The 26,046-nt window shown below is 43.7% G+C and overlaps 1 protein-coding gene across 1 annotated transcript; it reads right to left on the minus strand.

The window, feature by feature from the left end:
* Window positions 1-25,807, minus strand: SSPN (sarcospan). Its single transcript, XM_009569854.2, has 3 exons — window positions 25,314-25,807; window positions 12,011-12,097; window positions 1-6,738 (listed from the first exon to the last, which is right to left on the minus strand). The coding sequence occupies exons 1-3, from the start codon at window positions 25,638-25,640 to the stop codon at window positions 6,373-6,375; spliced, it is 780 nt and encodes a 259-aa protein (XP_009568149.2). The 5' UTR covers window positions 25,641-25,807; the 3' UTR covers window positions 1-6,372.
* Between the last annotated feature and the right edge of the window lie 239 nt (window positions 25,808-26,046).

Here is a 26,046-nt window from a genome sequence, read left to right on the forward strand (position 1 = left end):
AGAAACACTGAAACCTGGGTGGAGCAAGTGAGATAAATTTTATTAGAAATAAAGTAGAGATGCAACTCCTGTTAATTCAAAAGCATAGACTTTGGCAAGTCGAGATCCTAGCATTTCCTTTAGTGCACAAGAAAAAATACTGAATCTGAATACAGTAGCCTTAACAGAGTACATACGGATATATAAGTAAAGACTAAAGTGCCCTTCCCCACCCTCCAGCATAGTTAGGTTACAAAATGTAATTCCTGTGGTGACAAAAAGTCTGGCTGAGTGGGTCCCCATCTGATGCAGTGCTCTGGTGCTTGGGAGACTTGGACCAGCAGGGAGGACCCCATACAAATAAACTGGTTTTTGTGTTTCTGACCTAATAACACCTCAGATCATGAAAACTAAAAGTCTAGAGTGCCTGATTTGTGGTGGGTTATTTTCTGTACTGTTTTGTTTTTTCTTAGCACCATGGCAGGCTTGGGCAGTGAAAAGCAATGGGAGGCTTTTGCTTTTCCATCAGCTACCCTTGGTTCCCTCACCAGCTTGGATTCACAAGGTGGAAGGGAAACTGTAGATGCCTGTTTTCAATTATTTTCATTGCAGTTGTTGCCTAAATTATCCCGTGAACGCTGGTGGCCAGTGTACTCAGTATAAACAGGGATAGCTATAGGGCTTGGTTGCTCAGGCACATTACAGATCTGGTCCACTGGCTGCCCCTACCCTCACTGTGCCAGCACTGGCAGCTGTGGGGCTGTAAAAAAAGGTCGCCAAAAAGATGCGAGGTGGCTTCCGTGTCCCTTTGCACGCCAGCAACTCGAGCTCCAGCAGTGATGCTCCCAACCAATGGCTTATAGATCAGACAAAGGCTCCATCTCATCACAATTTTGGTGAAAGAGAAATCCTACTATGAAGTAAGAAGAAATACCTGTTCCGTCAGCTTTGGGCCTTTTAAAAACTCAGTTATCTTTACATAGCCACAGAGAGTGAAATGGGGTTAAACACCTGCCTTACTCAAATATCTCATTTCCAGGACAATCAGGGCTCTTAAGCTGAGGGTTGCCTTAATCAGTGTCACTCTCTATACCTCCTGTAACCTGAGGTCAACCCAGCGCTTGTCATTCAGAATACATCTGACTGAAGGAGCAATTTGTTTGTATTCAAACCACCTTCTGCAGATTATTCTCACAGCTCAGGCTGGGGTCCCGCTGGTGCTCCACAGCTGGGTCTCAGATGCTCATGCAGGCAGGGATGGCTGGGTCCACCTAGGTGAAGCAGGGGTCATTTGTGACCTTCGGTGGGGCTCAGCTCTATGCTTTCTCTGCAGTCAGGTGCTGTAAGTGGGCCTTAATGTCTATGCTCTAATACGAAGATGGCTTTGTGGTACGGGAAAGCATTATGGTAACAAATGAAATAAGCATTGCTTTAATCATTAAAAAAAAAAAAGAAGAAGAAATCCCCGGTCCCCCCAAAACAAGTTTAAAGTTTAGATGAGTCCGTCAACAGTTTACTTGGACAAAGGCAAGAAAATCAGCTACCAAAACCAAAAGGAAGCTGTATCCTGGTCTTTGTAGATGGAATCATTATTTATAATATTTGACTACAGCACCAATTTAGCAGAGGATAAATGCTACTCACTAGTCATTACAGGAGGCAGTGGGGAGCAGAAAGAAAAACTCCCTGCAGGGGGACTGTGGAGACCTGAGACAAGCTAGCACCTAAATGGATCTTCTTGGAGCCCTTGCCACAGGTGCTACGGTCTGTGTGTTGTCACCTAAAAATGAGCTCAGGAAGAAGTCGGCTGAGGGTACAGCGCCGCCTCACGTGACGTGGCAGAGGGTTTCCACACATCTCAGAAAAACTTGGCCCTGCCTCAGGATTTACATTACAGTCCAACAATGGGAATGATCCTCAACTTCAGCTGATTTTGCCATGCATGATCCGGGCCAGGAATGGCCCCCCACTGGCTGCCATGCCACCCGGTGCCTTAAGAAGGCTTCGAGCTTCATGCTTGGGACTGAGCTGCTGTTGTTCCTCTGCACCTCCCTTGAATCCCCCTAAGCCAACACCCTTTGCTAAGACTGAAAAACATTTTCCAGACACAAGCATGTGTACGTGTGTGGGTGGGTGGGGTGCAGGAGACTATGAAAATTTCAAGAGGAGGTATGACATCCTGACTTTCTAAATATAGAGGACCAGAACTGCGGCTTCTCTCACACGCTCACAGCGTGCTTTCTCTTTCGAAAGCCCCCAAAGCAAATATTGCATTAGCTGGTAGCATGAAAAAAAAAAAAAAAAAAGAAAGAAAGAAAAAAAAAAAAAAAAAGAGAAGTCCTGTGAGTTGATTACAGTTTCCAGCGCTCTTGCGCAGAGCTGGTTTTTAGGCAAAGCTCCAAGTGGTGCCCACGCAGAGCCGGCTGGGCCAGCCAGGCGCAGATGGCCATCACGTGAAGGCGGTGGCAGGAGGAGTGGGGTGGTGGCAGCCTTGGCACATGCCCAGGACCCGATGGAGCTTCCCCTTCGTCTGCAGGCCCCTGTCCTTCCAGTGGCAGCTGAAGAGGGGTGCGAACTGCAGCCCCTCCTTGGGAGCGGGTGCCACCTCAGCGCCGGCTCAGGTAGAGAATATGACATTTTGGCTCCATGTAAGCTGCCATGTCTCAGTTCCCTTTTCACTGCCATTATTGTCGCTCCAATATTTGCATAGTACAACATCAAAATGCCTCAGAGCTAGAGGAAAGTGGTAGCTGCTGGTTCTCCCTTTAAAAAACAAGCAGTTATCCATGCAACACCATCACTGTGTGTTCTCAGGGTGGGGAGAAGTCATGTCACCAGGGGGTTGCAGCCTTTGGAAAAGTTTTGCAGAACTGAATTTAATCGAGACTGAAGATCTTTAAGCCAAGCTATAAAATCCAGTGGAGAGTTATATCCCTGTAATAGACCCTATTAGAGGGTCTAGCACAGTCTATAGAAAGGATCTCCTCTCTATTAAATTCTCTAGGGCTTGAGTTCTCATTTACACAAAGGGCCCTTTTAGCTGTGTAAAATGGCCATAAAGTAGGTGTAAAAATGATTGATGCTGTCTTTACAACCCCTTTACACTGTGAAAACAGCATAAAGTGGCCAGGGTGCAAATGAGAATCACACCTGGGTTTGTGAGAGTAAATTACATAGAGCCCTTTGCAACTTCTGTGTGTCCATAGCAGTTTAATCCTACTCCATTCTGTAGAATTCACTCAGAGAATAAATTTCCACTACCCAGGAAAAAAATATGTTTTTCTCTTCAACACCTCTGTCCTTTCTGAGCCTTTTAGTTCCAGACTTTCTCCTGATGCAGTCCATGTGGACTCTGAAACTGGGAAAAGGCTGGGAGCTGTCTGAATATGCTGTGATGGGTGAAAATGCTTTAATTAGTACTCTCCAAAACTCTTGATCCCAGCAAAGTACATTTTTTAAAACCATACCCAAGGGGAAACTGGTTCCAAATGCTACTGTGTCTCTTTCCCAGTCTCTCTTCTCTCTTTTGATTTTACGCTCTTGAGATATATAAAGGGAGAGTTAATCTTTGCTTGATCAAAATGCCCTGTATTTACTCATTAAGCATTAAAGCTACAACACAGTATGTAATGAATAGTTTCTCCCAGAGGAAAGGGTTAAACACCAATGTGCTGATAAACTACCTGAACTCAGCAGTAGTAGCTTTAAATGGAGGATGTGTTGTTACTGGAGTGCACATCTTTCCAAGCAGAGCAGTCTCTCTTGTCCAGGTCTCTCTTCTCTTCTCTTCACTGTTGTTGTGTTGAACACATTTGCAGTGACACTGTGATCATTACTGCCACATCTTTTGTGCTCTAGGAAAGTCCTGGCAAATCCAAGCACAGGAGTGAGTAGGCAGAAGCCAGGCAAGGTGATTCCAGCCCCATCTAACAGAGGCTGCCTTCCAGGGGTCCATTGCCTGGCAGATGATGGGAGACTCAGAGTGAAAACATGTGGGTGAGACAGAGGTCAAAGGATTAAGGAGACAAAAGCCGAGCTCTGGTGGAAATGCCACTGGACCAGGGCTGGCCAGACCTCTCCCACAACAGCTTGTTGCCAGCCTGCACACAGCACTGTCTCAGCTAGACCATGGCAGACCAAGTTATCTTCTGAACAACATAGACATTTGGGACAGGGCAGGGTGGGAAACATGACTTTGCCAGCAGAGCCTTCCTCTTGCTTCACCAGATGTTGGGGTACAGCACCTCATGGCAGGGCTGGAAAGAAACCCCAAAGCCCATTTGCCATTCAATCTCCTTTTCTCCCTCTCCTTCTTCTTGTTATCTTCTTTGTGGAGAGGAGAACTCACATTTTTGGTCATCGGGAGGAGCGGGCACAGTGAGGGTCCTGTAGGTGGGAGGCACCTGCCCTAAGCTTTGACAGAGAGTACAGCTGGAGTCACGCAAGGGATGGAGGGCAAATCAGTGTCTGAGTACAAGCAACAGGTGAGAGGCAGCCTTGCATATCCATCTCATACAGGAGGCTGGCCCTGACATAGATCCACAAGTGCTGCTCTGCCAGAGTTGAGGGGTGATGGGCTGGTTCTCACCACTGCACAGACGTCCCTGCTGATGCCAGAGGCCATGTTTCTCACTGCCAACCTACCCACCTTGGTGAGTCTATGTCTATTCTAGAAGCTCTTTCCATGACAAAAACTCTAAGACATACACAGAGCAGTCCTTTAGATGGACCATGAGAGACCCTGGATGTATGCTGTTCTAGCCCTGGAATAACATGTGATCAGCATATGGAAGACAGTTTTGGCAGGATTAGAGCTACTTAGACAAATAGCTTTTGCCAGAATTGATTTTTTTATTCCTTTGTGGCTCTTTTTGCTGCAGAAAAAGAAAGTTTCTGTGTCTTTGAAACCTTATAGAAATGTTATTTGGTTCTCCTTGCTGATGATTGTAGCACAATTTTTCTGGCATGTGACTGCTCCACCCCACCTCAGAAACACCCTTGCTCTGGCAAGGATTGGGAAATCCCTAGTCAAGGCAGGGCGTGAGCACCAGCTGCCTTGCCCTTGCTCAGCTATCAGAAGGCAATGTGAAATGCTGCCAATTCAGAATTGCTCCTACATTTGGAAGTCCATGCTGCGCAAGTGGAAATGACAGTTCAAGGGATAAACTGACATACTTGTCTCAGTATAAGGCTCAGTATAAGGCTAATAAGACATAAAGCAGTTCTAGAGCCACACTTTCAGGGTGAAAAAGCACTGCTTGAGTGTGGTTTATCATTCTATGCTGCTTGTTATTCTCTTGCCCTCATTATTATAAATTATGTTTTAGGGAGACTGGCAGTCTCTTCTTGCTTCCTCCCTCCATCCCATTTTAAAAATATTCATTTCCACAGGGATATATCTTTCAGGGTTGTTGGCCCAAATCCACTGCTGGTGTGTAAGGCTGATTGTCTTCAGAGGAGTTACACCAAAAATGTATTTGGCCTTTTGTGCTTGGAGTGTAATTGGTGGAACTGGCTAGACGCCTGATTTGTGAGCCTGCAATTACAGCAATGTCAACACAGTTTTCAATGTGACCAGTGATTCAGGGTCGTCAACTTCAGGAGTATAACTCAAGAGATCTTAAAATGATCTTTTCTAAGGAAGTGCTGAGCACTTGCACTTCAGAAATCTATCTAGGGTCTTAAGCAGGGCCCACCAAATCACCATTAGTAAACTCACTGTTTTTGTTGTTTATTAGTAACTGGATTAGGTAAATGATATCATTAGTCACTCTGAAAAGTCCTATACATTTTTTATATGGCAGTCGTCAATATATTTACTATGCTGTTCATCTCAGCCTGCATTGGAAGAGGTGTCGACCTCTATTATTACTTTTCCAAATGGTAAATCTCCATCAGGTTAGCTTGGATTATACTCAGAGCATCCAAGAGACAATATATTCCATAAGCATGATCAGCATCATTATAATTACGCAGTTTGGACCAGATCTTTACCTGACAGAAATCAGTATGGCTTCTCTGAAGGCAAGAACAGGTCTCTACAAGTGAGAAAAATGGACCCTATTTCTTAACTGCTATAGACCTGAAGATGATTTCCCAATGATTTTTTAAATCCTCATTTTGTCTATGGCTATTAAAGATCCTCTTTGGTGAGCATTTGTACAGCTGCATCTTTAGGACTTTGTGACCTCTGGAGAGTCTCACAAGGGACCTTTTGCGAGAGCAGCCATATGAAATGCTCTTAAAAATGACTGAAAAAATATATTCATTAAAACTGTGTGAATGTTTTTCCTTGTAAAAAACCTTATAAACACTCATCCATCTGTGGTGTACATGGTGGCAGCATGCTGACATTTTCCATTCCCTGGCTACAACCCCCTGCCAGCTCAGACCTTATACTTGCTGTTGCTGGCCTTCAGTAGCATTTAAAGGGTAGAACCGAACGCCCACATAAAAGACCTGGTATCTGTGTTTCCACATCACAAAGCATGCTGACAGACACACCAGGGCTGCGATCAGATTGAGAACCATCTGCAGAAGCATGTACAGGTTGAGAATGCTGGTGAGGCTGCCACAGTCAGACGCGTTCTGGTAGGTGAAGGTTCTACCGAGAGGATCTGCAGTGTCCAGTTTGCACTGGCAGGACTCGAGGATGGTATCGCAGGTAAACTTCGTCATCTGCAAATAACGATGTGCAGCAAAAGCCACTGCCAAAACACAGGCAACCAGACCCAGGGCACTTAGGAGAAAATACAAGAGCTGAAAGAAAGAAAAGGGGGAGAAAAAAAAGAAAAAAACACTCTTTTTCCCAACTACACAGAGAATGAGGAAGACAGAATGAATGCACGCACGTGTACTTCACAAGAAATGCATGCATTCAATGAAATAGCTGGACAACGTGTGTTTTGAAAATTGCAAGACCACTGTAACTCCCGGGTGACGTCAAGTTCAACAGGTCATCTCAAGAACTAGTAATTCAGTCTTGCATTTTTTACATTATTATTGCTTTGGTATTTTGAGACCTGATGAGACCACCAAGAAATCTCTGTCTCTTTACAGCTAGAAGCTTTATTAGAGAGGGAGGGAGTACCTGCGTTGGCTAGACTTACAGTCATCAGCTGAGATAAATTAGCACAGTTGCCTTGAAGCAGAGCTGAGCAGACTGAGGCTTGGTCTGACATATTATCTCAGGCTGTGCTAAGAAGGTGTGTTGGAAACTTTGCTCATGTGTTATTCCCAGCTCTTAGTTTGCATACCCAAACGAATATGATTTATGCTTGCAAATCAGGCAGTGATCAATGCCCTTCTGAAACCTGCCCCATAAAGATGGAGAAGTCTTTCAAAGGTATGAAAAAGCAGTAAGCACCTTTAATTTCCCAGTGCTGCCCCTGCTATGGCATGAGAAGGACCAGGGTCTTTTTTTCCCTCCCCTAGTGCTTACACCAATGGCAGCTCTAAAATAGGGTGGCTTTTATCAAGCGTATCTGTGCAGAGTCCACCTCCGCAAATGCATGGAAACTAGCAGTGATTCAGAGCCTTTGCCACTCTGGGTTACATCTGAAACCTTTGGGTAGCAGACCATATGGACTTCCCTTGCTTTTAATAGCTGGAACTGGCAGTTGCTGTGCTTCATACAAATATGTGTGAATGTATATTAAAATAATATTCTGTGTTTAGCCAAAATATCATTTTTTGTTCTGTTCAGCACTGTAAAAACATTTAATTTTCTTGGCATCTTATCTGACAGACACATGGCATGGTTGAGGATCTGTTATTTTAAACAGGAGCTTCTCTCTATCTCTCTCTGTGTCTCTTAACCTCAATATCACAAGAAAATTATCAACATAAATGGATTTTTTACAACCTTGAAACTCCAAATATGTATGTCTTGGTGTATTTGTATTGTATCTACACCGTGAATCAATCTTCCTATTCAGTTACCAGCTTGAAATAAAAAATATTTGGGCATATTGCAGATCTTAGAGTGCTATACACATTTTCTCCCCTGTGTCACAGAATTCTTACAGCAAGACCTTAGTTTCCAAGACTTGGCTACTATTAAATTTAATGACTTCCCCTGCAGCTTAAACCAAGGGCAGCTTCAAAATGAGGGTGGCTCTTATTAAATGCAATTACTTTACTCCTGCAGCTTTCAAGGTAAGGGTCCATGGGAAAGTTGAAGTTGGAAAATGGGGACACCTACTCACATAAAGCACACAGAAAGGAGTGCTACTGAGTGATGGATCCCTTCCGACCAAAGATGTGGAAATTCGTCGGCCTGTGGCACTACTTTAGAAAATGTTGCAAGTGTATTTGATGGGAAAAATGGAAAACGTACAAAAATTGATGACTGTTCCTTTTCTCTGGGGGACATAAGTTGTTCTGCAATGCAGAATTCCTAGCAAATTGGCTGGAAGTCCCTGGCTTCAGATGAGCAGGAGACAGAATCAAGCCTCCCTAATAAATGAGACATTAAGCCAAGACTACATGGTGTGCCTGATTCGCCCTGGCAGGTATTTTATTTATCTGCCAATTTCTATTCAAAGTCAGAATGAAATAGCATGAAACCCAGGGCCTAAACTCTTATACTCAAGATACACTAAGCAAGAATTTGCCTGTTTTGTACCTAAAGGGAAGGGAATCTCAGAATCCCTTTGAAATGCACCAAATACCTGGGCAACTCTTAAAGCAATCCTCAGAGACATTCAGCGATGCTTGGGAACATAGGGCAATTTCCAAATGGCTTATTATCCTCACAAGGTATTTGCAGAGGAATGTCTCAGTGAGCCACTGAAAATGATCACATTTCCAAATATCAAAGGTGAGGCAAATGCAAATACTGCTTGTGAGGGAGCGCAAGACAGCGAGTGCTGAGATCCCATCAGCACATTAATCACATGCCAAACCTGGAGGCAAATTCAACATCACAAATAAAACCACGTAGTGAGCTCTGCCCAGGAACCAGAACTTGCCGCTGGGAAACTGGTTTTTGACAGCCTCAGAAAGATAGGCACTGCAATTGCTGTGTAAATAGAAGGAGAAAGGGAAGCAGGCAAAACCAGCACATGATGAGGTCACAGCATGGCAGCTCACCCTCCTTTGAGTTCCTCATATGAGGAAGAAATGTTCTAGCAATATTTACAGGTAATAGTTTTGCTCCATGGCAAAAAGAAAATAAATAACCTAAGATGGATGGAATTCCTCATGGAAAAGGCTTCTCATAGTTACCAGAGGTGAAACTAGAAGGATTTGCAGATGTGGCTCCAGGGGATCCCTTTTGAAGGCAGTAGTGGCTCAGGCACAAGCCTGTGCAGGGAACAGGAACCATGGTGTGTGTCACAGTGTGGGCTGCTGAGGCTGGGTGGGCAGTAGAGGCTGTCACGCTACTGCAGGAGATGACATGATGAATACCACAGTGAGTGATCTGTGAAGTATTAGCAAATAGCCCAGGAAGCCCACAGGAAATCTCAAAATTTTCCTGTGGTCTTTTTTTTTTTTGCCAAGGGAGAGGGTCTCTCCTTTTAAATACACACACAACAGCTGGATGTCTGCAGAGCACTTTTCCTGCAGATGCAGAGATGGGACAGGGGCAGAAATTCATCCTGGGACTCATCCTTGTCCCCACAAAGGTCAAAGCCACCCTCCCTTTGAGTGGTGGTCTCCCTTTTTCGTGGACATACAAGGTTTTGTGGATACCCGCGGTAGTCTCAGCAAGGGACTTCTACTGAAAACAATTCTAATGCCTCTTTCTTTAACAGCATCCAGGCTCATGCAAGTGCAAAATGAAAGAAGCAGCTGTTGAGAGGGAGGAAGGCAGAGGGGGCTGTATGGGTCTCCTCCCATTTCCCACCACAAAGGAGTCATTTGCAGTGGTCACAGGGTCACCTCAGGACTAAAATCTTCTAGGCCCATGACTGTCGTCCTTTTCCCAAAGTGACCCTTGGGCTATACAAGGGATCATGGGGTGCTTACTGCACTCCAGGGAGGCCCAGCCAAGATTTTCTCTTTGGATGATGCTTGGCAGCCTCAGTGGGCATCAACCACCAATGTAAGTGCAGGGCCTGGGATGGGAAGCAAGTCCCCAGGAGGACAGTCAGGGCAGATAGAGCTGAACACAATCACAGCACTGGACGAAGCATCAGACCCCAAGAAAGCAGAGAACAACCCAAATTGCTCAGCTTTGTCTCATTATTGTAATTTTGCATCCTCAGCCTTGTTGCTGAGTAGATAACATTCTTTTTTTTTTCAGAAACAGAATTTAACTGACATTTGAAGATCAGAGAAGCGATACTGGAGATTTAGATGAGCTCTGTATCTGATCAAACCCCTGGAGGAGTCTCTTACCTTCTACTTTGTTTAAAATAGGTACGTGCCCTGCAGCCAGAAGGTGTTTGTCTGGACAGGCAATGAGGAGGGGAGGGACTATGGGATAATGGCTCCTGGTGGGAACTTAGAACAGGAGAGGTGAACAGCCTGAGAATGATTGAGTTTTGTGGCATGCTGCAATTGGAAATACAGAAAAGGTAGATTCTGCAGAGGGGTGTGTTTTGAGTAGGTAACAGTCCCTGGGTTATTGACTGATTCAGAAGTCTTTCAAGGGAGACTTTAGCTCCAATTCTGCCAGATGATGAGGAATTAACCATTTTACATCGCTTGAGGAGCACTTTAAAAACGTTTACTTTCTTGCAGCAGCGATGGCTCATGTTCCTTACTGCCAGGGTGGGTGGTGTTGCTAAGGGTGGTAGAAACATCTGAGCTGCCCAGCTTGACATGCCGTTCCCACCACGAGGGATGACTCCCTTCCTGCTTGGATGCCAAGTTCAATTTAATGCTGCAGGGCAAGCAATAAAGAGCCTGGTGTGGCAGCTCCCGCCCAGCCCAGCAGCTCCCCGGGCAGCAGTAATGCTTACTTTCGGGTGTAAAGGTGACAGGGAGAGAATATAAAGGCAATCAAGGGGCAGAAACAATTGTTCTTCTTCTCTCTTTTCTTTATGTAAGTACAGAAGCAGCTTGAGAGAGGCACAAAAGACACACCGGGGTCTAATTTCTAAGGGAGGATGAATGCCAGGTTTCAGAAAGCCGCTCATCGCATTTGATTTCCTCCTGCTTCTCTCAGTTAATAATCACTGTTATTTTGTGTTGCTTGCTTTGGTATTTTTCGTGGTTATTATGTGTCTGCAAAATATTAAGAGCCCTGAAAATTACAATAATAAGGATTAACGATCCAGAAAAATCATGTTAAAAATGTCCCATCTGGAACAAGCGCTCTCAGCCTTTCTCTTCTAATCAGTTACTGGTGTCAACAAAGCACATTTTTGGGCATTGAAGGCAAGGCATGGTGCATGATTTCTGTGCCTCTCTTTCAAAGTTCAGATGGGAATTTTCTTCATTGAATAATGCTTATCCTCATGGTTTGCTAACACTTTCCCATGTTTGCCAGTGCCCAACCCTGACACAAGGCACCAGGCACTGAGACACGGCTGCTGGTGCTCAGGTATAGCGTCCCTCTCCCTGACCATGGTGTCTGGCAGGTGGAGATTTCCATCCACCCTTTTTAATTTGCCTATGCCTCTGCTGTTTCTTATCTCATGGTGAGAAGCAAAATTGCTGGGAAGATGCTGAGATGTTTCTTAGATCACATTAAAAATTAAAACTAGATTTAAGTGGATCATTTCTATCCCATGCTATTTCTCACCCAGCTCTTCATGAATGTCTCTACTTAATCAGCAGTGTTTCACTGAACACCTTCTAAATTATTCCAACTTTGTTGATCTGATTCTAGTAGATATTCTTAAAATATGACAAATAAAAAGGTATCTGTCTCTGTTTTCAAGTATTTGTTGTTAGAGTTTCCCCTCTATAGGCTACAGTTTCTTCTTTAGCTGCCTGGAAAACACCAGAAAACCATTCTTGCATTTCAGGTGCATTTTCACTTCTTTTCATGTGGTCATAGAAATATCCCAAGTGCCAACTTTTCTGATTGTATTTGACAACATGAAAGGAAAAAGAATTTTTTTTAAAGTCAAGGTACCTTCACTGTGAACTGCACACACGTCTTCTCATCAGGTTGGTACGAAATACAAAGCATAACAAATCCCACTAAGGATGCCACACAGACCTGCAAGGGAAGAGATTTAAAATACTTCAGAGTTAAAAAAAAAACACAAAACCAATATTTTTTTTTTCAAGCCAAAACACACTACTATATTAGCAGGACAATAAATCCAGGAACAGTGTGTAAGTCAAATCATTTGGGTAGGAGCTACAGCCATGCATATAAGAGCCCCGTATGTCTGAATGAGCTTATGAGAAGGGAGGAGCTTTAACCTTCACTTTACAGACACTGAGGCAAAGAATCTTACCCAGGGGGACTTTTTGAACCACACCTACAAATACACAGCTCAGCAATATCCTCCAGGATGTGTTTCAAGATTTTCTCCATGTGACTATCAAAAAAGAATAGAAAGCTTACAAAGTTGGGATCGCAAGCCCCAAAGCACGGGATGCTGACTGGGTTTTTATGTCACCAATAGAGGTTGTAAATCAGTGACCATAGCTGCCACTGGATAAGAAACAGAATACTTCATAGCAGAGGTTTTCAGCATCTCCTAGAATGGACACCTTACCAAAGAAGACACCTTCCTTGCAATCTGAGATTGCATTTTAGCCCTGTGGCAGTAATTGCTGATGGTTAATAGTAATGGAAAAGCATTTATGCACTATATTATTCATTTAGCTGTCTTTATTATTAATTCTGAAGACTGAGATTTATTTGCAGGAGCAGGTATTAACTAGTAGGCATTTTCTAGCCACAGAAGGAGGGAAGACCCTGGTTTGAGGAGCTAGCCAAATAAATATTATTTCCCTTTTTAAGCAGTGTTTTCTGAGTCCCTCCATGGTGCTAAACACACATCCTCCCATGTCTTTGCAGAGCCATCGAGCAGAGGACATGAGAGCCACAACTCTTCAACCAGATGCTGCTTTTTGACAGCTTCCCCACTGCCTGGACAACAGGAGCTGTGTACCCAGGCACCCATTGAGGGGTCCCTGTGCCGAGAATGGGGCTGCTGAGGCTGTATCAGGTAAAGAGAGGAGTCCTGACTGTGCGCACAGAGGGAAAGCGCCATTGTTGGTGGCTGGAGATATGCTTGGAGGAATCTACACACGCTTGGATTGCCTTAGAAAAAGAGGTGAGCTGGTGGCATGTGCATGGTTTTAAGTACTTCTTCACATCATGTCTTTAAAAAAGGCCCAGTTATGATAAGTCTTAGCGGGGACCTTAGCCAAGATCAGCCAGCATGCTTTTTGAGGTGCTAAGGCTTGTCTTCACATGGGGCCAGGAGTACACCTTAGCCTCTTTGCAAGGAGCATCCCAATTACAAGTGACAGCTATTAAATTCCCAGTGACTATAGTGAGAATCTGTATTTTTTTCCCCTTTTCATTTTGTTTTGGGGCTTTTGAAAACTTGTCATTAATTTGAGGCTTTCTGCTTTCACATAGCAGTGGGATTTGCCTTTGCTCAGGGCATGAGTTATCTTTGCTCAGGGATTGGACATCAAGATGCCTGTAGGAGTGCAGGGCTGCTTCATCGCCCTGTCCCCACCTATGTGCTATGGCAATGATGTTTGCATGCAGATTTCCAGGTCCATGGGGAACGGCTTGACCTGTAGTCAAAAATGCGTAACTGTCATTTTAGGCAGCAGTGGTTAAACATATTTCTTTTTTTATCTCATAAATACAATAGCAAATATCTTCATTGTTGTTGTAAGGCACTAGACAGCAGCCCTGTAGAGGAAGAGTGTTTCTCAACAGGTGGATGATCCTGTCCCTCTAGAACTTGTTTGTTTAACAACACTTTTTCCCATAATGTTTTATTTCATGTCATTTCAGTAGGACATGAATAGAAAGTATTGCCTGAGAACATTTCTAAAGAAAGCGTCAGTTTTATTTACTCCTTTCCATGTCATGTGTATTTATATTCTGGTCCTATGACTTACACATGGCCTCCAATTTGTTTGTTTTCTTCTTTTTATTGTTGACAGCCATAGCTGACAGGGCTGTCGGGGGAAAAAACAACCTTTCTCATCAAAGGACCTTCAGTGCTGGGGTTGGTTTTTCTTTTGCCCTATAGTGCTTCTATGTGACTCAGCCATGTTTTATTTCTCATGATTAATCGCCTATGTCCTTGGTCCCTTGCACTGTATATTAATCTTTTAATTCAATTAACGTGCCCATAAAACTTAAATCTTAAGGAGATCATATCTCTAGTAATATCCAAATGATAAACTCCCCCAGTGGCAGTAGTGGCTGAAGGAAAGAACTTGCAGCAAGTACCGAAAAAAACATGCTTAAATACACTCGCTTAGCAATATGTCTTCAAATTAATGTGAAATCAAAGCACTTGCTCATGTCAAAGCTAGACCGAAGTATTTTCAGGATCTGGTGATGAAGGATCATGTTATAAGCAATAAAGCAAATTTACTTTGCTTCAGCTACGCTAGTGGATATTTACACTTGCATGAATGTCAGATTTGCCTCCAGGTTACTCTCGTGAGATATCATGGGACTATGCCTGCTTTCTCGTTCCTGTTCCCATTTTCCCACAGAAAGCCAACAGAGCTGCATTCATTTCTGAGGGCAGAACCAGATACCAGTGATGGAATTTCTCTCTACCATCAAGTGCCTTGTACAACTTCTGCAAAAACCCTGCCAGCTTTCAATGCAGCAGGATCAGACCTCCCTCTTCAGAAAGTTTCCCATACAAAAGGCTATCGCTTAAAAGGATTTCAATTCCTGCACGCGCTTTCTAAAGTTCCTTTGGGATTTAAATAATATACTCAGGGATACTTGAAGAGGCACATTTGTAGAGAGGTATTTGCTAAAAGATTACATTGGGTTGGGATTTTGGCGAGTCTTGGCAAGGATATTCCAGGAGATTTAAGTATTTCCTTTATAACAATATACAAACATTTTTTTTAACCAGAGATGTATATTTTTCTGACAGTAAAAAATTATGTTAGTGAGAATTATGACCCATATATGTATCACATTTTGGTTTTTAAAGGTAAATTCACTCACTAGAGCAAACTGAACTGTGGAACTTTTAGACAGAAAACAGCTTTATGCTACTATATATATTATTAATAGATCAGTTTTGAGTTATACCTGTGAGCCTGTAGTAGAATAACTACAAAAATCCTCTGGTAAATATTCGTTAGGACCCGCTAAGTGACTAAGACAGCTGCATTACAGCAGGCACGCTATGGATGCTGTTGATACTGACTGCTAAGTAGCATTAGGTAATCCTGCATCCTAGTGCTTCAATAGCCATTGAGATATCACAGTGCGAAGCATACATTTCCTGTGCCTTATTGACTAAACACACAACATAAACTGCAGCTGAACTTGATTTAGCACTTGGTTGCCACCAATGAATATACATTTGTTATACAAATAGATTCTGTGAGAGCTGCAGAACAGCAGTTAATTAGATGAGCTTTTGTAACTGTTATCTGGAAATCTAGAAATATGCATTTTTATACTGAGTAAATTTCAACTCAAGATTATTTGAAGATCCTATATTTAAAAATTTTCCAGATGAACTAACACACCCTGTGCTGAATAGGTAGTGACGTGGAAGGTCATCCAAGGAAAGAATTTAAATTTAGAAAAGTACTATCTAGAAAAAGACCCAAATGCGATACAGAGGTATTTAGAAAGGGCACAGATTCAATTTCAATTAAGGCACACCCTATAAGATCCCCTAGTTCACAGTCTAGGGAAAATGGCTGTTTACTAGAGCTGGCTGAAATACTTAAAAGTTTATGCTCTAGAAAGGTTTAAATACCATCTTTTTTTAGCATTAAGCAGTGGATGTTCTTCCCATTGGGCAGGAACATATCAGGCCTGGAAAGTACCTTAAGCATTAATTTTTTTTAAACCACAATTAAAATAGGAGTAGATGTTTTCTGGATTGTCCCAACTCAAAGAGGGCTAGAGCCTGTTGCCATGAGAACTGAATTAAGATCTTCTCAATTTCCACAGGAACAGGACATCATCCCAACTGTATTTAGGATTGTGTCCAAGTTGATTTTTCTGGGAAGATCCCTGCATCCACAGAGATCTACTGTGCAGTCCTTGCTCTTCAGGACTTTGGCAAACCAACTCTCTCTGTACACACATAGAGAGGATAGCACAACTGGCTGTTTCTCACAGCGTGGAGCCTCATACACTGATGCAAAATAGATGGTTTAACAGTGAGATGGTAATTGTACCACAATGCACATTTGGCATTTGCAAGGAGCATGTCTTTACATGTCTTGATCATCTTAAATCCAGTACTCAAGCAGCAAAGATTGATCTCAAGCTCTGTGTACCCGAAATCCTCACCACCAGCTTTACTTTAGTCCATCTTGCCATGCTGCATAGCTCCAGCTGCCACCAAAGCACAGCGGGCTGACACCATGCCCAGTGCAGTTGCCAGCATCCTGCTACACTAGTCAGCCCTGTCCCTCTCACTGAACTTACTACATTTCTGTAAAGTGCCACAGGTGAGAAAAACAGGCTTTTGCTATCTCTAATAGGAACAAGCACAGGCGGCAATACAAAAGGGTGTTCAGACATAGCCCACAGACATTACCATGCAGTGAGGACCATGAGGCTCTGGATAAGGAAGCCACTTTCTCCACTCTCACCTCTCTGTGGCTTATTCGCATCTGGTCCTTCAAGGACTAAGCACAATGTCTATGAGCAGCACATGGACACCCCATGGTACTGATGAAGATGGTTATGTAATGTATGGCATTGGGGGAAATACGAACATGCAGGGGCACAAATTTCTGCTGTGGTTTGCATTCATTATCTTTGCACACTGACATATTAATGCGGTTTGCTTTACTTTGACACGTTTCAAAACCACTGACTGCTCTAATCTGTCTGCATGTCTCCCATGTATACTTGTGAAACTGTTTTTTCTTTTGCTATTGCTACAATTTTAGCTGGAGTTTTTTTCCAGCAAAGTGCTTCCTATCCAGAGCTTCTTGGAAACCCTGGCACGTGAGGCTGGTAAAGCACGAGAGTTGGAAATATCCACCAAGACAGGAAGGAAGAAGGCAAAAACCTGGTTCAAATGAGCATCTAGGGTCTACACCACACCACAAGACAAATGTTGGAAACACTCACAAAGGAGTTGCAAGCACTCACAAAGGAATAGCAAAGCTCATCTGCCTTTTATATGAGGCTTGTTTGCAATAACTTCCTGCAACAAGCTTTAGGGGCAGATACATTGAAGGACAATGCAAGCAGAGCAATACCATGTGAGACCCACAGGTGGAATCTTCCTTTTTAATAAGAATGTAGACTCTCAAGCTTCAGCAGGGGAACTGCTATTAACAGAATTAGGAAGAAATTTAGATTATGGGCAAGTTATTTCACAGCTGCTCACTTCAAGACACTATGGATCTTTCTTACGTCCCTCTTTGTAGGGCTAAGAGCAATGAAATTATCTCTTGTAGCTATCTCTGAAGTCTCTGGCGTACCCTCAGAGGTATAACTTGACTTAATGGCTCACCCATCTTATCATACATGGCAAGGATTAACTCCCCTCCATACATCTGGAGAAGCCATGTTATCCACAATTTAACAATTCCACTGGACACACATTTTGATGCAAGGAAGAAAATGCTCCCATTGGCTTTACCATTATGAACCAGGATCATCTCTGATGCCAGATATCCATATTGCAAACAGTGACACTGATATCAATTCACTTTATGAGGTGTGAGGAAATGACAACAAAAGCGGGTGCTACAGGCAGCTTTCACTGCTAGATCTCATCACCCTCCATTCAGCCTAGGTCTCACTACCACATGTAAAATAAGCCAGTTTGCCATATAGAGATATTGCATCTTAAGAGTTTTTCCTGTTTTAGATTTCTCTTTAGATTTAAGGGCAGTCTAGTTGCATGAAAATTACTTCCAAAAATAATAGCTGTAATGATGATAAACATATATATTGTGGTTGCAGGCAAAGGCCATCATCATCTAGGAAATCATGCTTTTACAGCCATAAAACCCCATGATAACTGGCCATCCCTGCTCCACATACAGAATACAATATTGATGTCTTTACTTCAGGACCCTTCAAAGCATGAATTAACACACAGTGACAGTTACTCAGCTTTCTTTTAAATTCTGTAAAGTAATCAAAACCCTGCAAGAACATTCAGAATCAAAGGAAACCATATTTTTCTGTAACCATCGTTGCTGTTTAGGTCAGTTTCTCAGCAGTGAAAATGGTTACTTGTGCTATGGTGAGATTTAATTCTGTCAGGAAAGCACTGCCAAGGCTGCCATCGCTTACAAAGCCAGGAGCTGCAGCAGCAGTCCATTACTTCTGTTAAGTCAGAAACACATTGCTGGGCAATGAAATGCCTCAGGGCACAAAAAACACCATTAAAAGGTCCCAGAGCAAGCAGTGATTTGCAACTTGAAAAGTGCAACATGGCTAAGAGTGCTATGTGAACACAACTCGTATTTTGAGATGTGTCCATGACTATGAAGCTATGGAAAGCCATCATCTCTATAGTGATAAGGTTACCTAGGCTGAAGAAACCTGTTTGAATAATCTCCCTCTCCAAATCTTACCTCAGCTTTTTGCACAAGAACAATCTAGCCAAGAGTTCTGATTTTCTCTTTCCCCCCGAGTCTGTAGCTAGACAGGGAGCTAAACCACAGAGATGTCCAGGATTAGATCGGCACTTGACCAAGTATCACACAGACCTCTGGTGTGCAATCATTCTTTAGGATATTACAGGATTTTTTCCCATCAGGGTTTTCCACTCCATATCAGATCAAAATAAAAATATGGATTTCAGTTAATCAGGCATCAATGCATATTTATTTTTAGAAAATGATGAGTTTTGATGGCTGATGGCTCTGGTGCTATGTACCTATAGAGCTATAAACACGCACTCGAAACCTCACCATAGCATGTTTCATGTAGCATACCTCACTGCATACCACCCAGAGTTTCATATACTTTGGAGAAGGTTCAATTAAATACTGAAACTTGGAAGGTCTTCTTGAAGGCAGTCCTTCCTCAAACCTTTTGATGTCTGCCCATGGCAAATGGAAGCTAACTTGTATAAAAAACGGATGCCTGCATGATTATAATTTCCATTAGCTGCTTTGATGGCAGCAGTTTTTAAGTGTCATCTTTTATTAAAAATTGAAATTGGTTTCCTTGATAACAAGTAAAAGTTAAAAACCCAGCAAGGCTGTATAGGAGGCAAAGCCTGACTGAAAGCCACCTCTACAATTGCTGCAGGAAAAGGTGTCAAAAGCAACAACAAAAAAAGCCAGCAAGGGGCCAGGGCTAACAAGAAAGTGTCTCTCCTTTCAGGCTTTAAAGAGAACGTTTCAGGGTTTTTATAATAGTCAGTCATTCCCTGTATCAATATGGAAGAGGATTGGTTGCCATCTCCCTCTAGCTGGGGATGCTTCCCAATTATTGACCCTCTCTAGGAAGATAAAAAGGATGCCTCACACATAAAGCAGTTGTCTGATGTTTGGTAGGGCCACCAACATGAAGCCAAAGCATCCAGCCTCATGGAAAAATGTTACATCCAGCAGGCAGGAGGATCTGGAAAGAGAAAGCAGGGTGGCTGATTGGGGCTTGCCCATACAGGTTTGTCTTATTTTATTGTGTGAGAGACCATCTGCAGAAAGGCTCTTAGGTGGAAATATCTAGAGCCTCATCTGTGGGGAGACTGTCAAAGACAACATTGCCCTTCAATTGCTTCATTACACTGAGCCAGAAAAAACATCTACATTATAGGAACAGCTACAGGTACAATAAATCCCTTCTGGTCCCAAGGGTCTAGCCAACCCCAGCTAATCATTACGAAGCACTTAACACCAATTTCTAGTTTATATTGCTTTATAGCATGGCACTGCCTTTTTTCCTCAGACACCTGTATACAATGCTTCGTCCTTTCAGCATGCATCTCACAATAATATTCTCAAAGCTTCTCCTTATCAGTTATATACACTACCGTTGTTGTACCCACTTTCAAGATGAAAATCTCAAACCCTGACCTCTCCCTGTTTCAAAAGTACCTTAATTTTAGGGACTCTACTGCTTCCTTTGTAATTGGGAATGCCAGAGTGACTTTGCTGAGAGCTGTACAAGTCAAAGATGGTGCTGAGTGCAGGGAGCTTGTCACACTACCTTCCTGCCCTGCCAGTCCCAAAGCAACACAGACCCTAACAAGCTAAAGAGGTCAGGGTTGGGTCAACACTGCCTGTTACAGGCAGCACTATTGATTTTGACATTCAGATTTACCAGCCTAGAAGCACGTGCTGAGTCAGTGGCAGGACCCACCATGTGAGTCAGGCTCTCATGCAGAACTGCATCAATTAAACAAACATTTCAATTATCAGCATCTAATAGGGATATGGGCATCAGCAGACAGTCCTGGCTCTTTGCTACTCCTATACTACTAAGCATCAAAAAATCTTTGAAGCCTGAAAAACAGTCAAACTTCTTTGCCATCCCTGTTGTATGGATTGATTGTCTTGTACTGTTCCCTGATGCTGTCATGTAACATGCTTACTCTTTCCTCTCATCTCCTGCAAAATGTCCCTCATAGCTAGGTTTTCCAGCCATCGTGGGATCTTAATTTTTCTCACCTATCCTTGTCTTGATTTGTTTCCTTTGGTGAAGGTTTTGGCTTAACATTTTTTAAAATGTTCTTTAAAAAGAATGGTATGAAAATTTAGAGACATAAGTATTTCTGACCCCAGGTTTACGAAGAAAAATAGCTGTTTCTTCAGCTAAAAGTCCACCTGCCTTTTGCACCACAGAAAAGCTAATGCTTGAATTGTGAAGCCAAAAGGCAACAATTCATTGCTACTCCTTGGGGTCCCTCAAGGACCCTGTGGCCTGGGGAAACACCTGAGGAGATGTGACCCTGTAGAATTTCAGCAGGGAGAAGCATCAGAAATTCTGAGCTGGGGGCTCGGTCAGTTTTTGCAATAAATTAAATCGCAGCTTGAGCCACAGTTGCTGCCATGAGCTGCTTGAGGAACAGATTGTTTAAAAATGCTTTTTAAAACCCCCAGTTCTATGTACATCTGTACATATATATGGATTTAAAATAACTTTCTGACAGAAATAATAAACACTCTGGATAATAATTCCTGATGAGCATTTCTGTAACTTTCTTAACTGCCTGAGTCTGCAAAACGGGGCTGAAAGGGAGCTTGTCTGTGAAAACTGATACTCTCAACTTTTGATCACAGTGGAAATAATGTAAGAGCAGGTTTTACAAGGAGAAATACCTCGTTTCTTCTTCTGGGTGTCAAAAGGCCACAAGCTAATGAAAAAGAATGAAAAGGATGCCATTAACATCTACTGCTTCTACAACGCTTTTCATCCAAGGATCTCAAAGCAAGGGGTGACAGATAGCCATTATTAACCCCACTTTACAGGGGAAATAACAAAGTCTTAGCAAGGTTAAGTAACTTGCCCAAAGCTCTGCAGCAAGTCAGTGGCAAGACATAAAAAAGTAAAGCCCTGCACTCATGGGTGGTTTTGTGAAGAGTTTGTCCAAGCTTCTTCAAAGCAGCAAGAAGGAAGAGACTGCTGGTGTGATCCAGCCTGTAGTTTTGAATGCTCAGGACAGGTGTCATGGAGGTGCAGGACAATTGCTTCAGAGCTGAGTACCTTCACTGTAAATGGCTACAGGTAGGTGTATAGGTGAATGCCACACTCACTGTTTTAGTTGCATTCATGTGCCTGTCCCTAGCAATATGGCAGAAGAATTTTAAAGGTGATAGGCTGATGAAGCTGAAGCAGAAGTGATAAATCAAGGAGGCCTTGTGGTTTCTGTCCATAAACCTTTCGTTTGCTTTCTGAGTAATATCCCACTGATTTCCAATGAAATCCATTTTGAACAGGTAGGTTTTAATGAAGTTTCACAGTTAAAAGCTTCTGATGCAAATCAAGAATAGATTGTTCCTTCTGCAGGAGCTGCAGGAGGGAAGGGCCACTGCTGTCCACCTCTCAGGCACCTTTCAGTTCTGGGGGCCTCCGCCACTCCCTGACAGTGGATCTCTAACCACGTTGTTTCCATAGGATGGTGAACCCAACCCCTGGCCTGCATTATCCTCACAAACCTAAGTGGTCAGGTTTTGAACTGGTTTAATTCAAACTGCTCTGCAGGGTTTGGCTTTCCTTGGGAGCATTTTACTCCTGCTGCTCCTCTAAATAAGTTCCATTTTATTCATGGTAACACACTAAAGCACTTGATCTTCAGTGAGGAATGGTCTTACCACTTTGCCACTAATAAAGAAAGAAAAAAAAAACCTTACAATCAATCAGGGTCTATTTAACATATTAACCAATTTCCTTCATTTTTCTGTCATCCTGTAGTAACAGCTGTGGGGTCAAATCCATCCTTGGTTTACTTCCAAAGGAGTAACACCAGGAATGAGCTTCACCCATTATATCTAATGTTGCTAAAAAGGTCTTGATAATAGATTTTTTAAAGTTCTTGATTCTGAATACTAATCAAGTACTTTAAGAAAAGCACTTGAGTGGGATGTTGCTAAAACAAATATTCCGTGGTATTTTACACCACATCTTTCTATTCTGTTGCTCATTTTTGTGTGAACAAATAAGTTTTGGGAAGTCACTTTCTGCCACAAGTTTTGTTCTCGAGTAGCACATGGGTAATCTATGCCTTACCTATATGTGCTCCATGCAGCCTCCCAAGGCAGCCCAAGAGCCAGCCAATAGACAACCAGCCTTTTGTAGGATGTCCCAGCCAAAGGTCCTCCTTTGTGGACAGTTTTCCTCCCAGGTCCCTGGAGTTTGGTTGTCAGCACACTCCCCACCACAGCTCACCAGTAGCACCCTGTGACCCACACACCCAGAAACTCCAGCTCCTGGCCATCTCCATCTGGCATATCCCAGCAGGCACCTAGTACTTCCACAGAGACATCATAGCACAGCAACAAAGTAAATGCAGCATCATATTGTACCTCCTGCATTTTGCCTCTCAAATGTATGCATCGACCATGGCCAGTGTTCCACATACATTCTCTTGCTGGGAGGCTCTGGGGTTGCACCACCAATACACCTCTCCTTTCTAACGTTGGTTTTCCTCTTACCACCCTCTCTGCTGGCCTCAGATCCCTCTTTCCTTTCTGCTTTGGGCTGAGGGTGCAGGAGAGCAGCGTAGTTCCCCAGGAGCCTGCCTAGCTATGTTCTCCCAGCACACAATCCCAGCCATCACCCTGAGGGTGAGAAGGGGGGCACCAAAAGACATTTTGAGCCCGGGAGGGATCAAACCATACTTGAACATGCTGGTGGCTCAACATCACACCAGAGTTCCCAAGGTGAGAGTCACCATCTGACTCAAACCATGGGTACGGTCACTCCTCCCTGCAGCCCACTGGTCTTCCTGACAGCCAGGGTCATGCTGTAACATGAGGCAATACTAAGCCGTGAGCTCCACAGCCAGCCCAGTCCCAGGAGATATGTTCCCCCAGAGGTTATCCTGGCTGGCTGATTAATGCAAAACATAATCACCATGACTGAAAGTTGAGATTTGCTTGTTTTTCAAGGGACAACTCTGATGAGCTTTTCCTGAAATGGGTATCTTAATGTCACGACTGCCAACAGTGGCTGCTAAAAACAAAAAGGATCATAGCTTGGTCTTCTGCAAGTAATGACTTTGGTGGGCTTTCAGGCCTCCCTGAGAGAGAGCAGGCATTTGTGGATGTCTCAGATGGGTGGTGTTTGAACACTGATGACATTCACATGGGCCAGGGGCTGCTTTCATGGCTCTTTCCATATCCCTGGCCATACCCTAGTTCAGTTCAGCTCACTCTTTACCCAGCTTTTTCTAGTGAAAAAGCTATTTCAAACATGTGATATTACTCGTGCTGTCTGGAAAAGACATAATCTTACTCCAGAATCCCCAAAATCAACAAGAGGAGTGAAATTGTCACATGCTTCTATTTTATCATCCATACTCCCCCCCGGCTTATAAAAGGGAACACCCCAGGAGGATGTTCTCCTCCTGAGCAAGCGCTCACACTGTGAAAAATCATTAAACTCTCAGACATCTCTTTGGTCAGAAGAGAAACAAGAAGGGCGGGATAAGAGGAGCTCTTCCTTTGGGAGCTCAGGCCCTGCTCCTTCCAGTCTTTGGGGGATCACCCAGCAGGATTAATACAGCAAACCCCGAACACTTCAGGTGTTCAGATGATACTCTGACTAGCAGGAATTACATTTATGGGAAATGCTCCCATAGCTGTTTTATGTCTTTACTGTGAGTTTTTACAGTCTAACAACACCCAAAACAGTGGTAACACATCAATATATATTTTCCTGAAGCCTGCTGCCTAGGGAAAAAACCTGCATATTGAATTACATTCATAGCACATCCCTGGCTCATAATCACCAAGCCTGTCTCTTCACAGGCCAACTGCACATCTCTAAGCACGCAGTGAATTGGGGCCACACCATGCATGGCACTGGGAGCCTCACATCTCCTCCTCACTTCTGCAGGGGCAGCTGGTGGTGAGGACCAGCCCCTGCTTCCCTGCCAGCAGTGCCTCCTATTTACACTCAGCAGGACTCTGCCCTTCACCCCATCCCCACCAGCCCATGCGGTGAGGCTGGCATGTCACTCAGAACTGTGAGTGACTCGGCGGGAACCACCAGTGAGCCCTGGGGTGGGCTCTCTTTCCTTGCCACATTATCCATCCACCAGTGCCACCCCCCTCCCCATGGTCACATGCATTCACTCCCTCCCGTGGGGCAGAAGTTGGGGAATGGAAGGCAGGAAAGGGGTTAAATCACAGCAGTTCTTCAACACAGCACAGAGAGGAAGCTCAAAAGACAGCCGTTTCTCTCCTCTTGCTATTAATAAAGCACCCAGCTAAAAGTTAAGAGTTACAGAGTTATGCTCTCACTGCTAAAACAAGATTGTTAAGGTTTGCTGGGGAAGGCAGCGTAGGTAATCAACATCTCTTTTCAGCATCTCCAGGCAGAAGTTCACTGCAAAGCACAAGCTAACAACAACCCTCTATTTTATTTAAGGTTTGTTGGGTATTTCAGGGAAGAGGATGAAAGGTCGTGTTATTCTGCAGGAGCAGTTTCCTTGAGAAAGTATATCCAGGCACTTAATCCCAGGAATATATATAGTTAGCATAACTCAAATGGTGTTGTGCATGCAGTCGGTTAGTCTAAAGTGGAGCGTCATGCAGCTTGCATTAATGTTGGCAAAGGCACTTTATGGAGAAACAGACTTTATGCTTACAATTATCCCAGCCCAATATGGAGTGTCTCTGACTAGCAGAGAAGAACTGATGCCTGCCATAAGGAAGCCCAGCACTGTTACAGAGATGCCTAATGCCAGCTGCAACAAAGCAAACAGCAGCGGGAAACGGCAGCCACAACAAGTGTGGGATTCCTCCTCCTGGCCAGTTTTGGGATCCCCCTTGGTTTTCTTCTGCTTCTTCTTCTTCATCGCGGATTCCTTCATCTTGCTCGAGTCAGTGCTTTTCTCCTCTTCGGGTGCCTTTCCTGTCTGGCTCTGGTTATTCGGGGACCTGCTGTGCTGGGGTTTCTTCTCCTTCTTTCCCATGCCGAGGAACTTTAGGTTTTCACTTGTGTGAGCGTTTGTTCACGCACTGATGGGGGTGTGAGTTTTTTTGCCCCCCCAAAGCTTTGCTTTGTGCTGGCTGAGTTGTTCCTGGTATTTGAATCAAGGAGGCTGAACAAATATGGAAAACATTTGGAGCAGATTGTCAGAGCTTCGAAATGCCACATATAGCCCAGAGAAGAGGGGGATTCAAGGGGGGTAGTGAACTGCCAACACGCAGGCACCGGCTCTGCACAGGGGCTGGCTGTGCACACACGGTCGAGCATGCGTGCTGCCACAGCTACATCGGAGTCAGGACACATTTGTGTGTGGTTGTGGAGGGATTGGACAGGCAAATAGCATGCTGAATATCTGCACGGCCAGCCGATGAACAGCAGAGAAATCTGTC

Source organism: Cuculus canorus, chromosome 1, assembly GCF_017976375.1.
Source record: "Cuculus canorus isolate bCucCan1 chromosome 1, bCucCan1.pri, whole genome shotgun sequence".
Classification (NCBI taxonomy): Eukaryota; Metazoa; Chordata; class Aves; order Cuculiformes; family Cuculidae; genus Cuculus; species Cuculus canorus.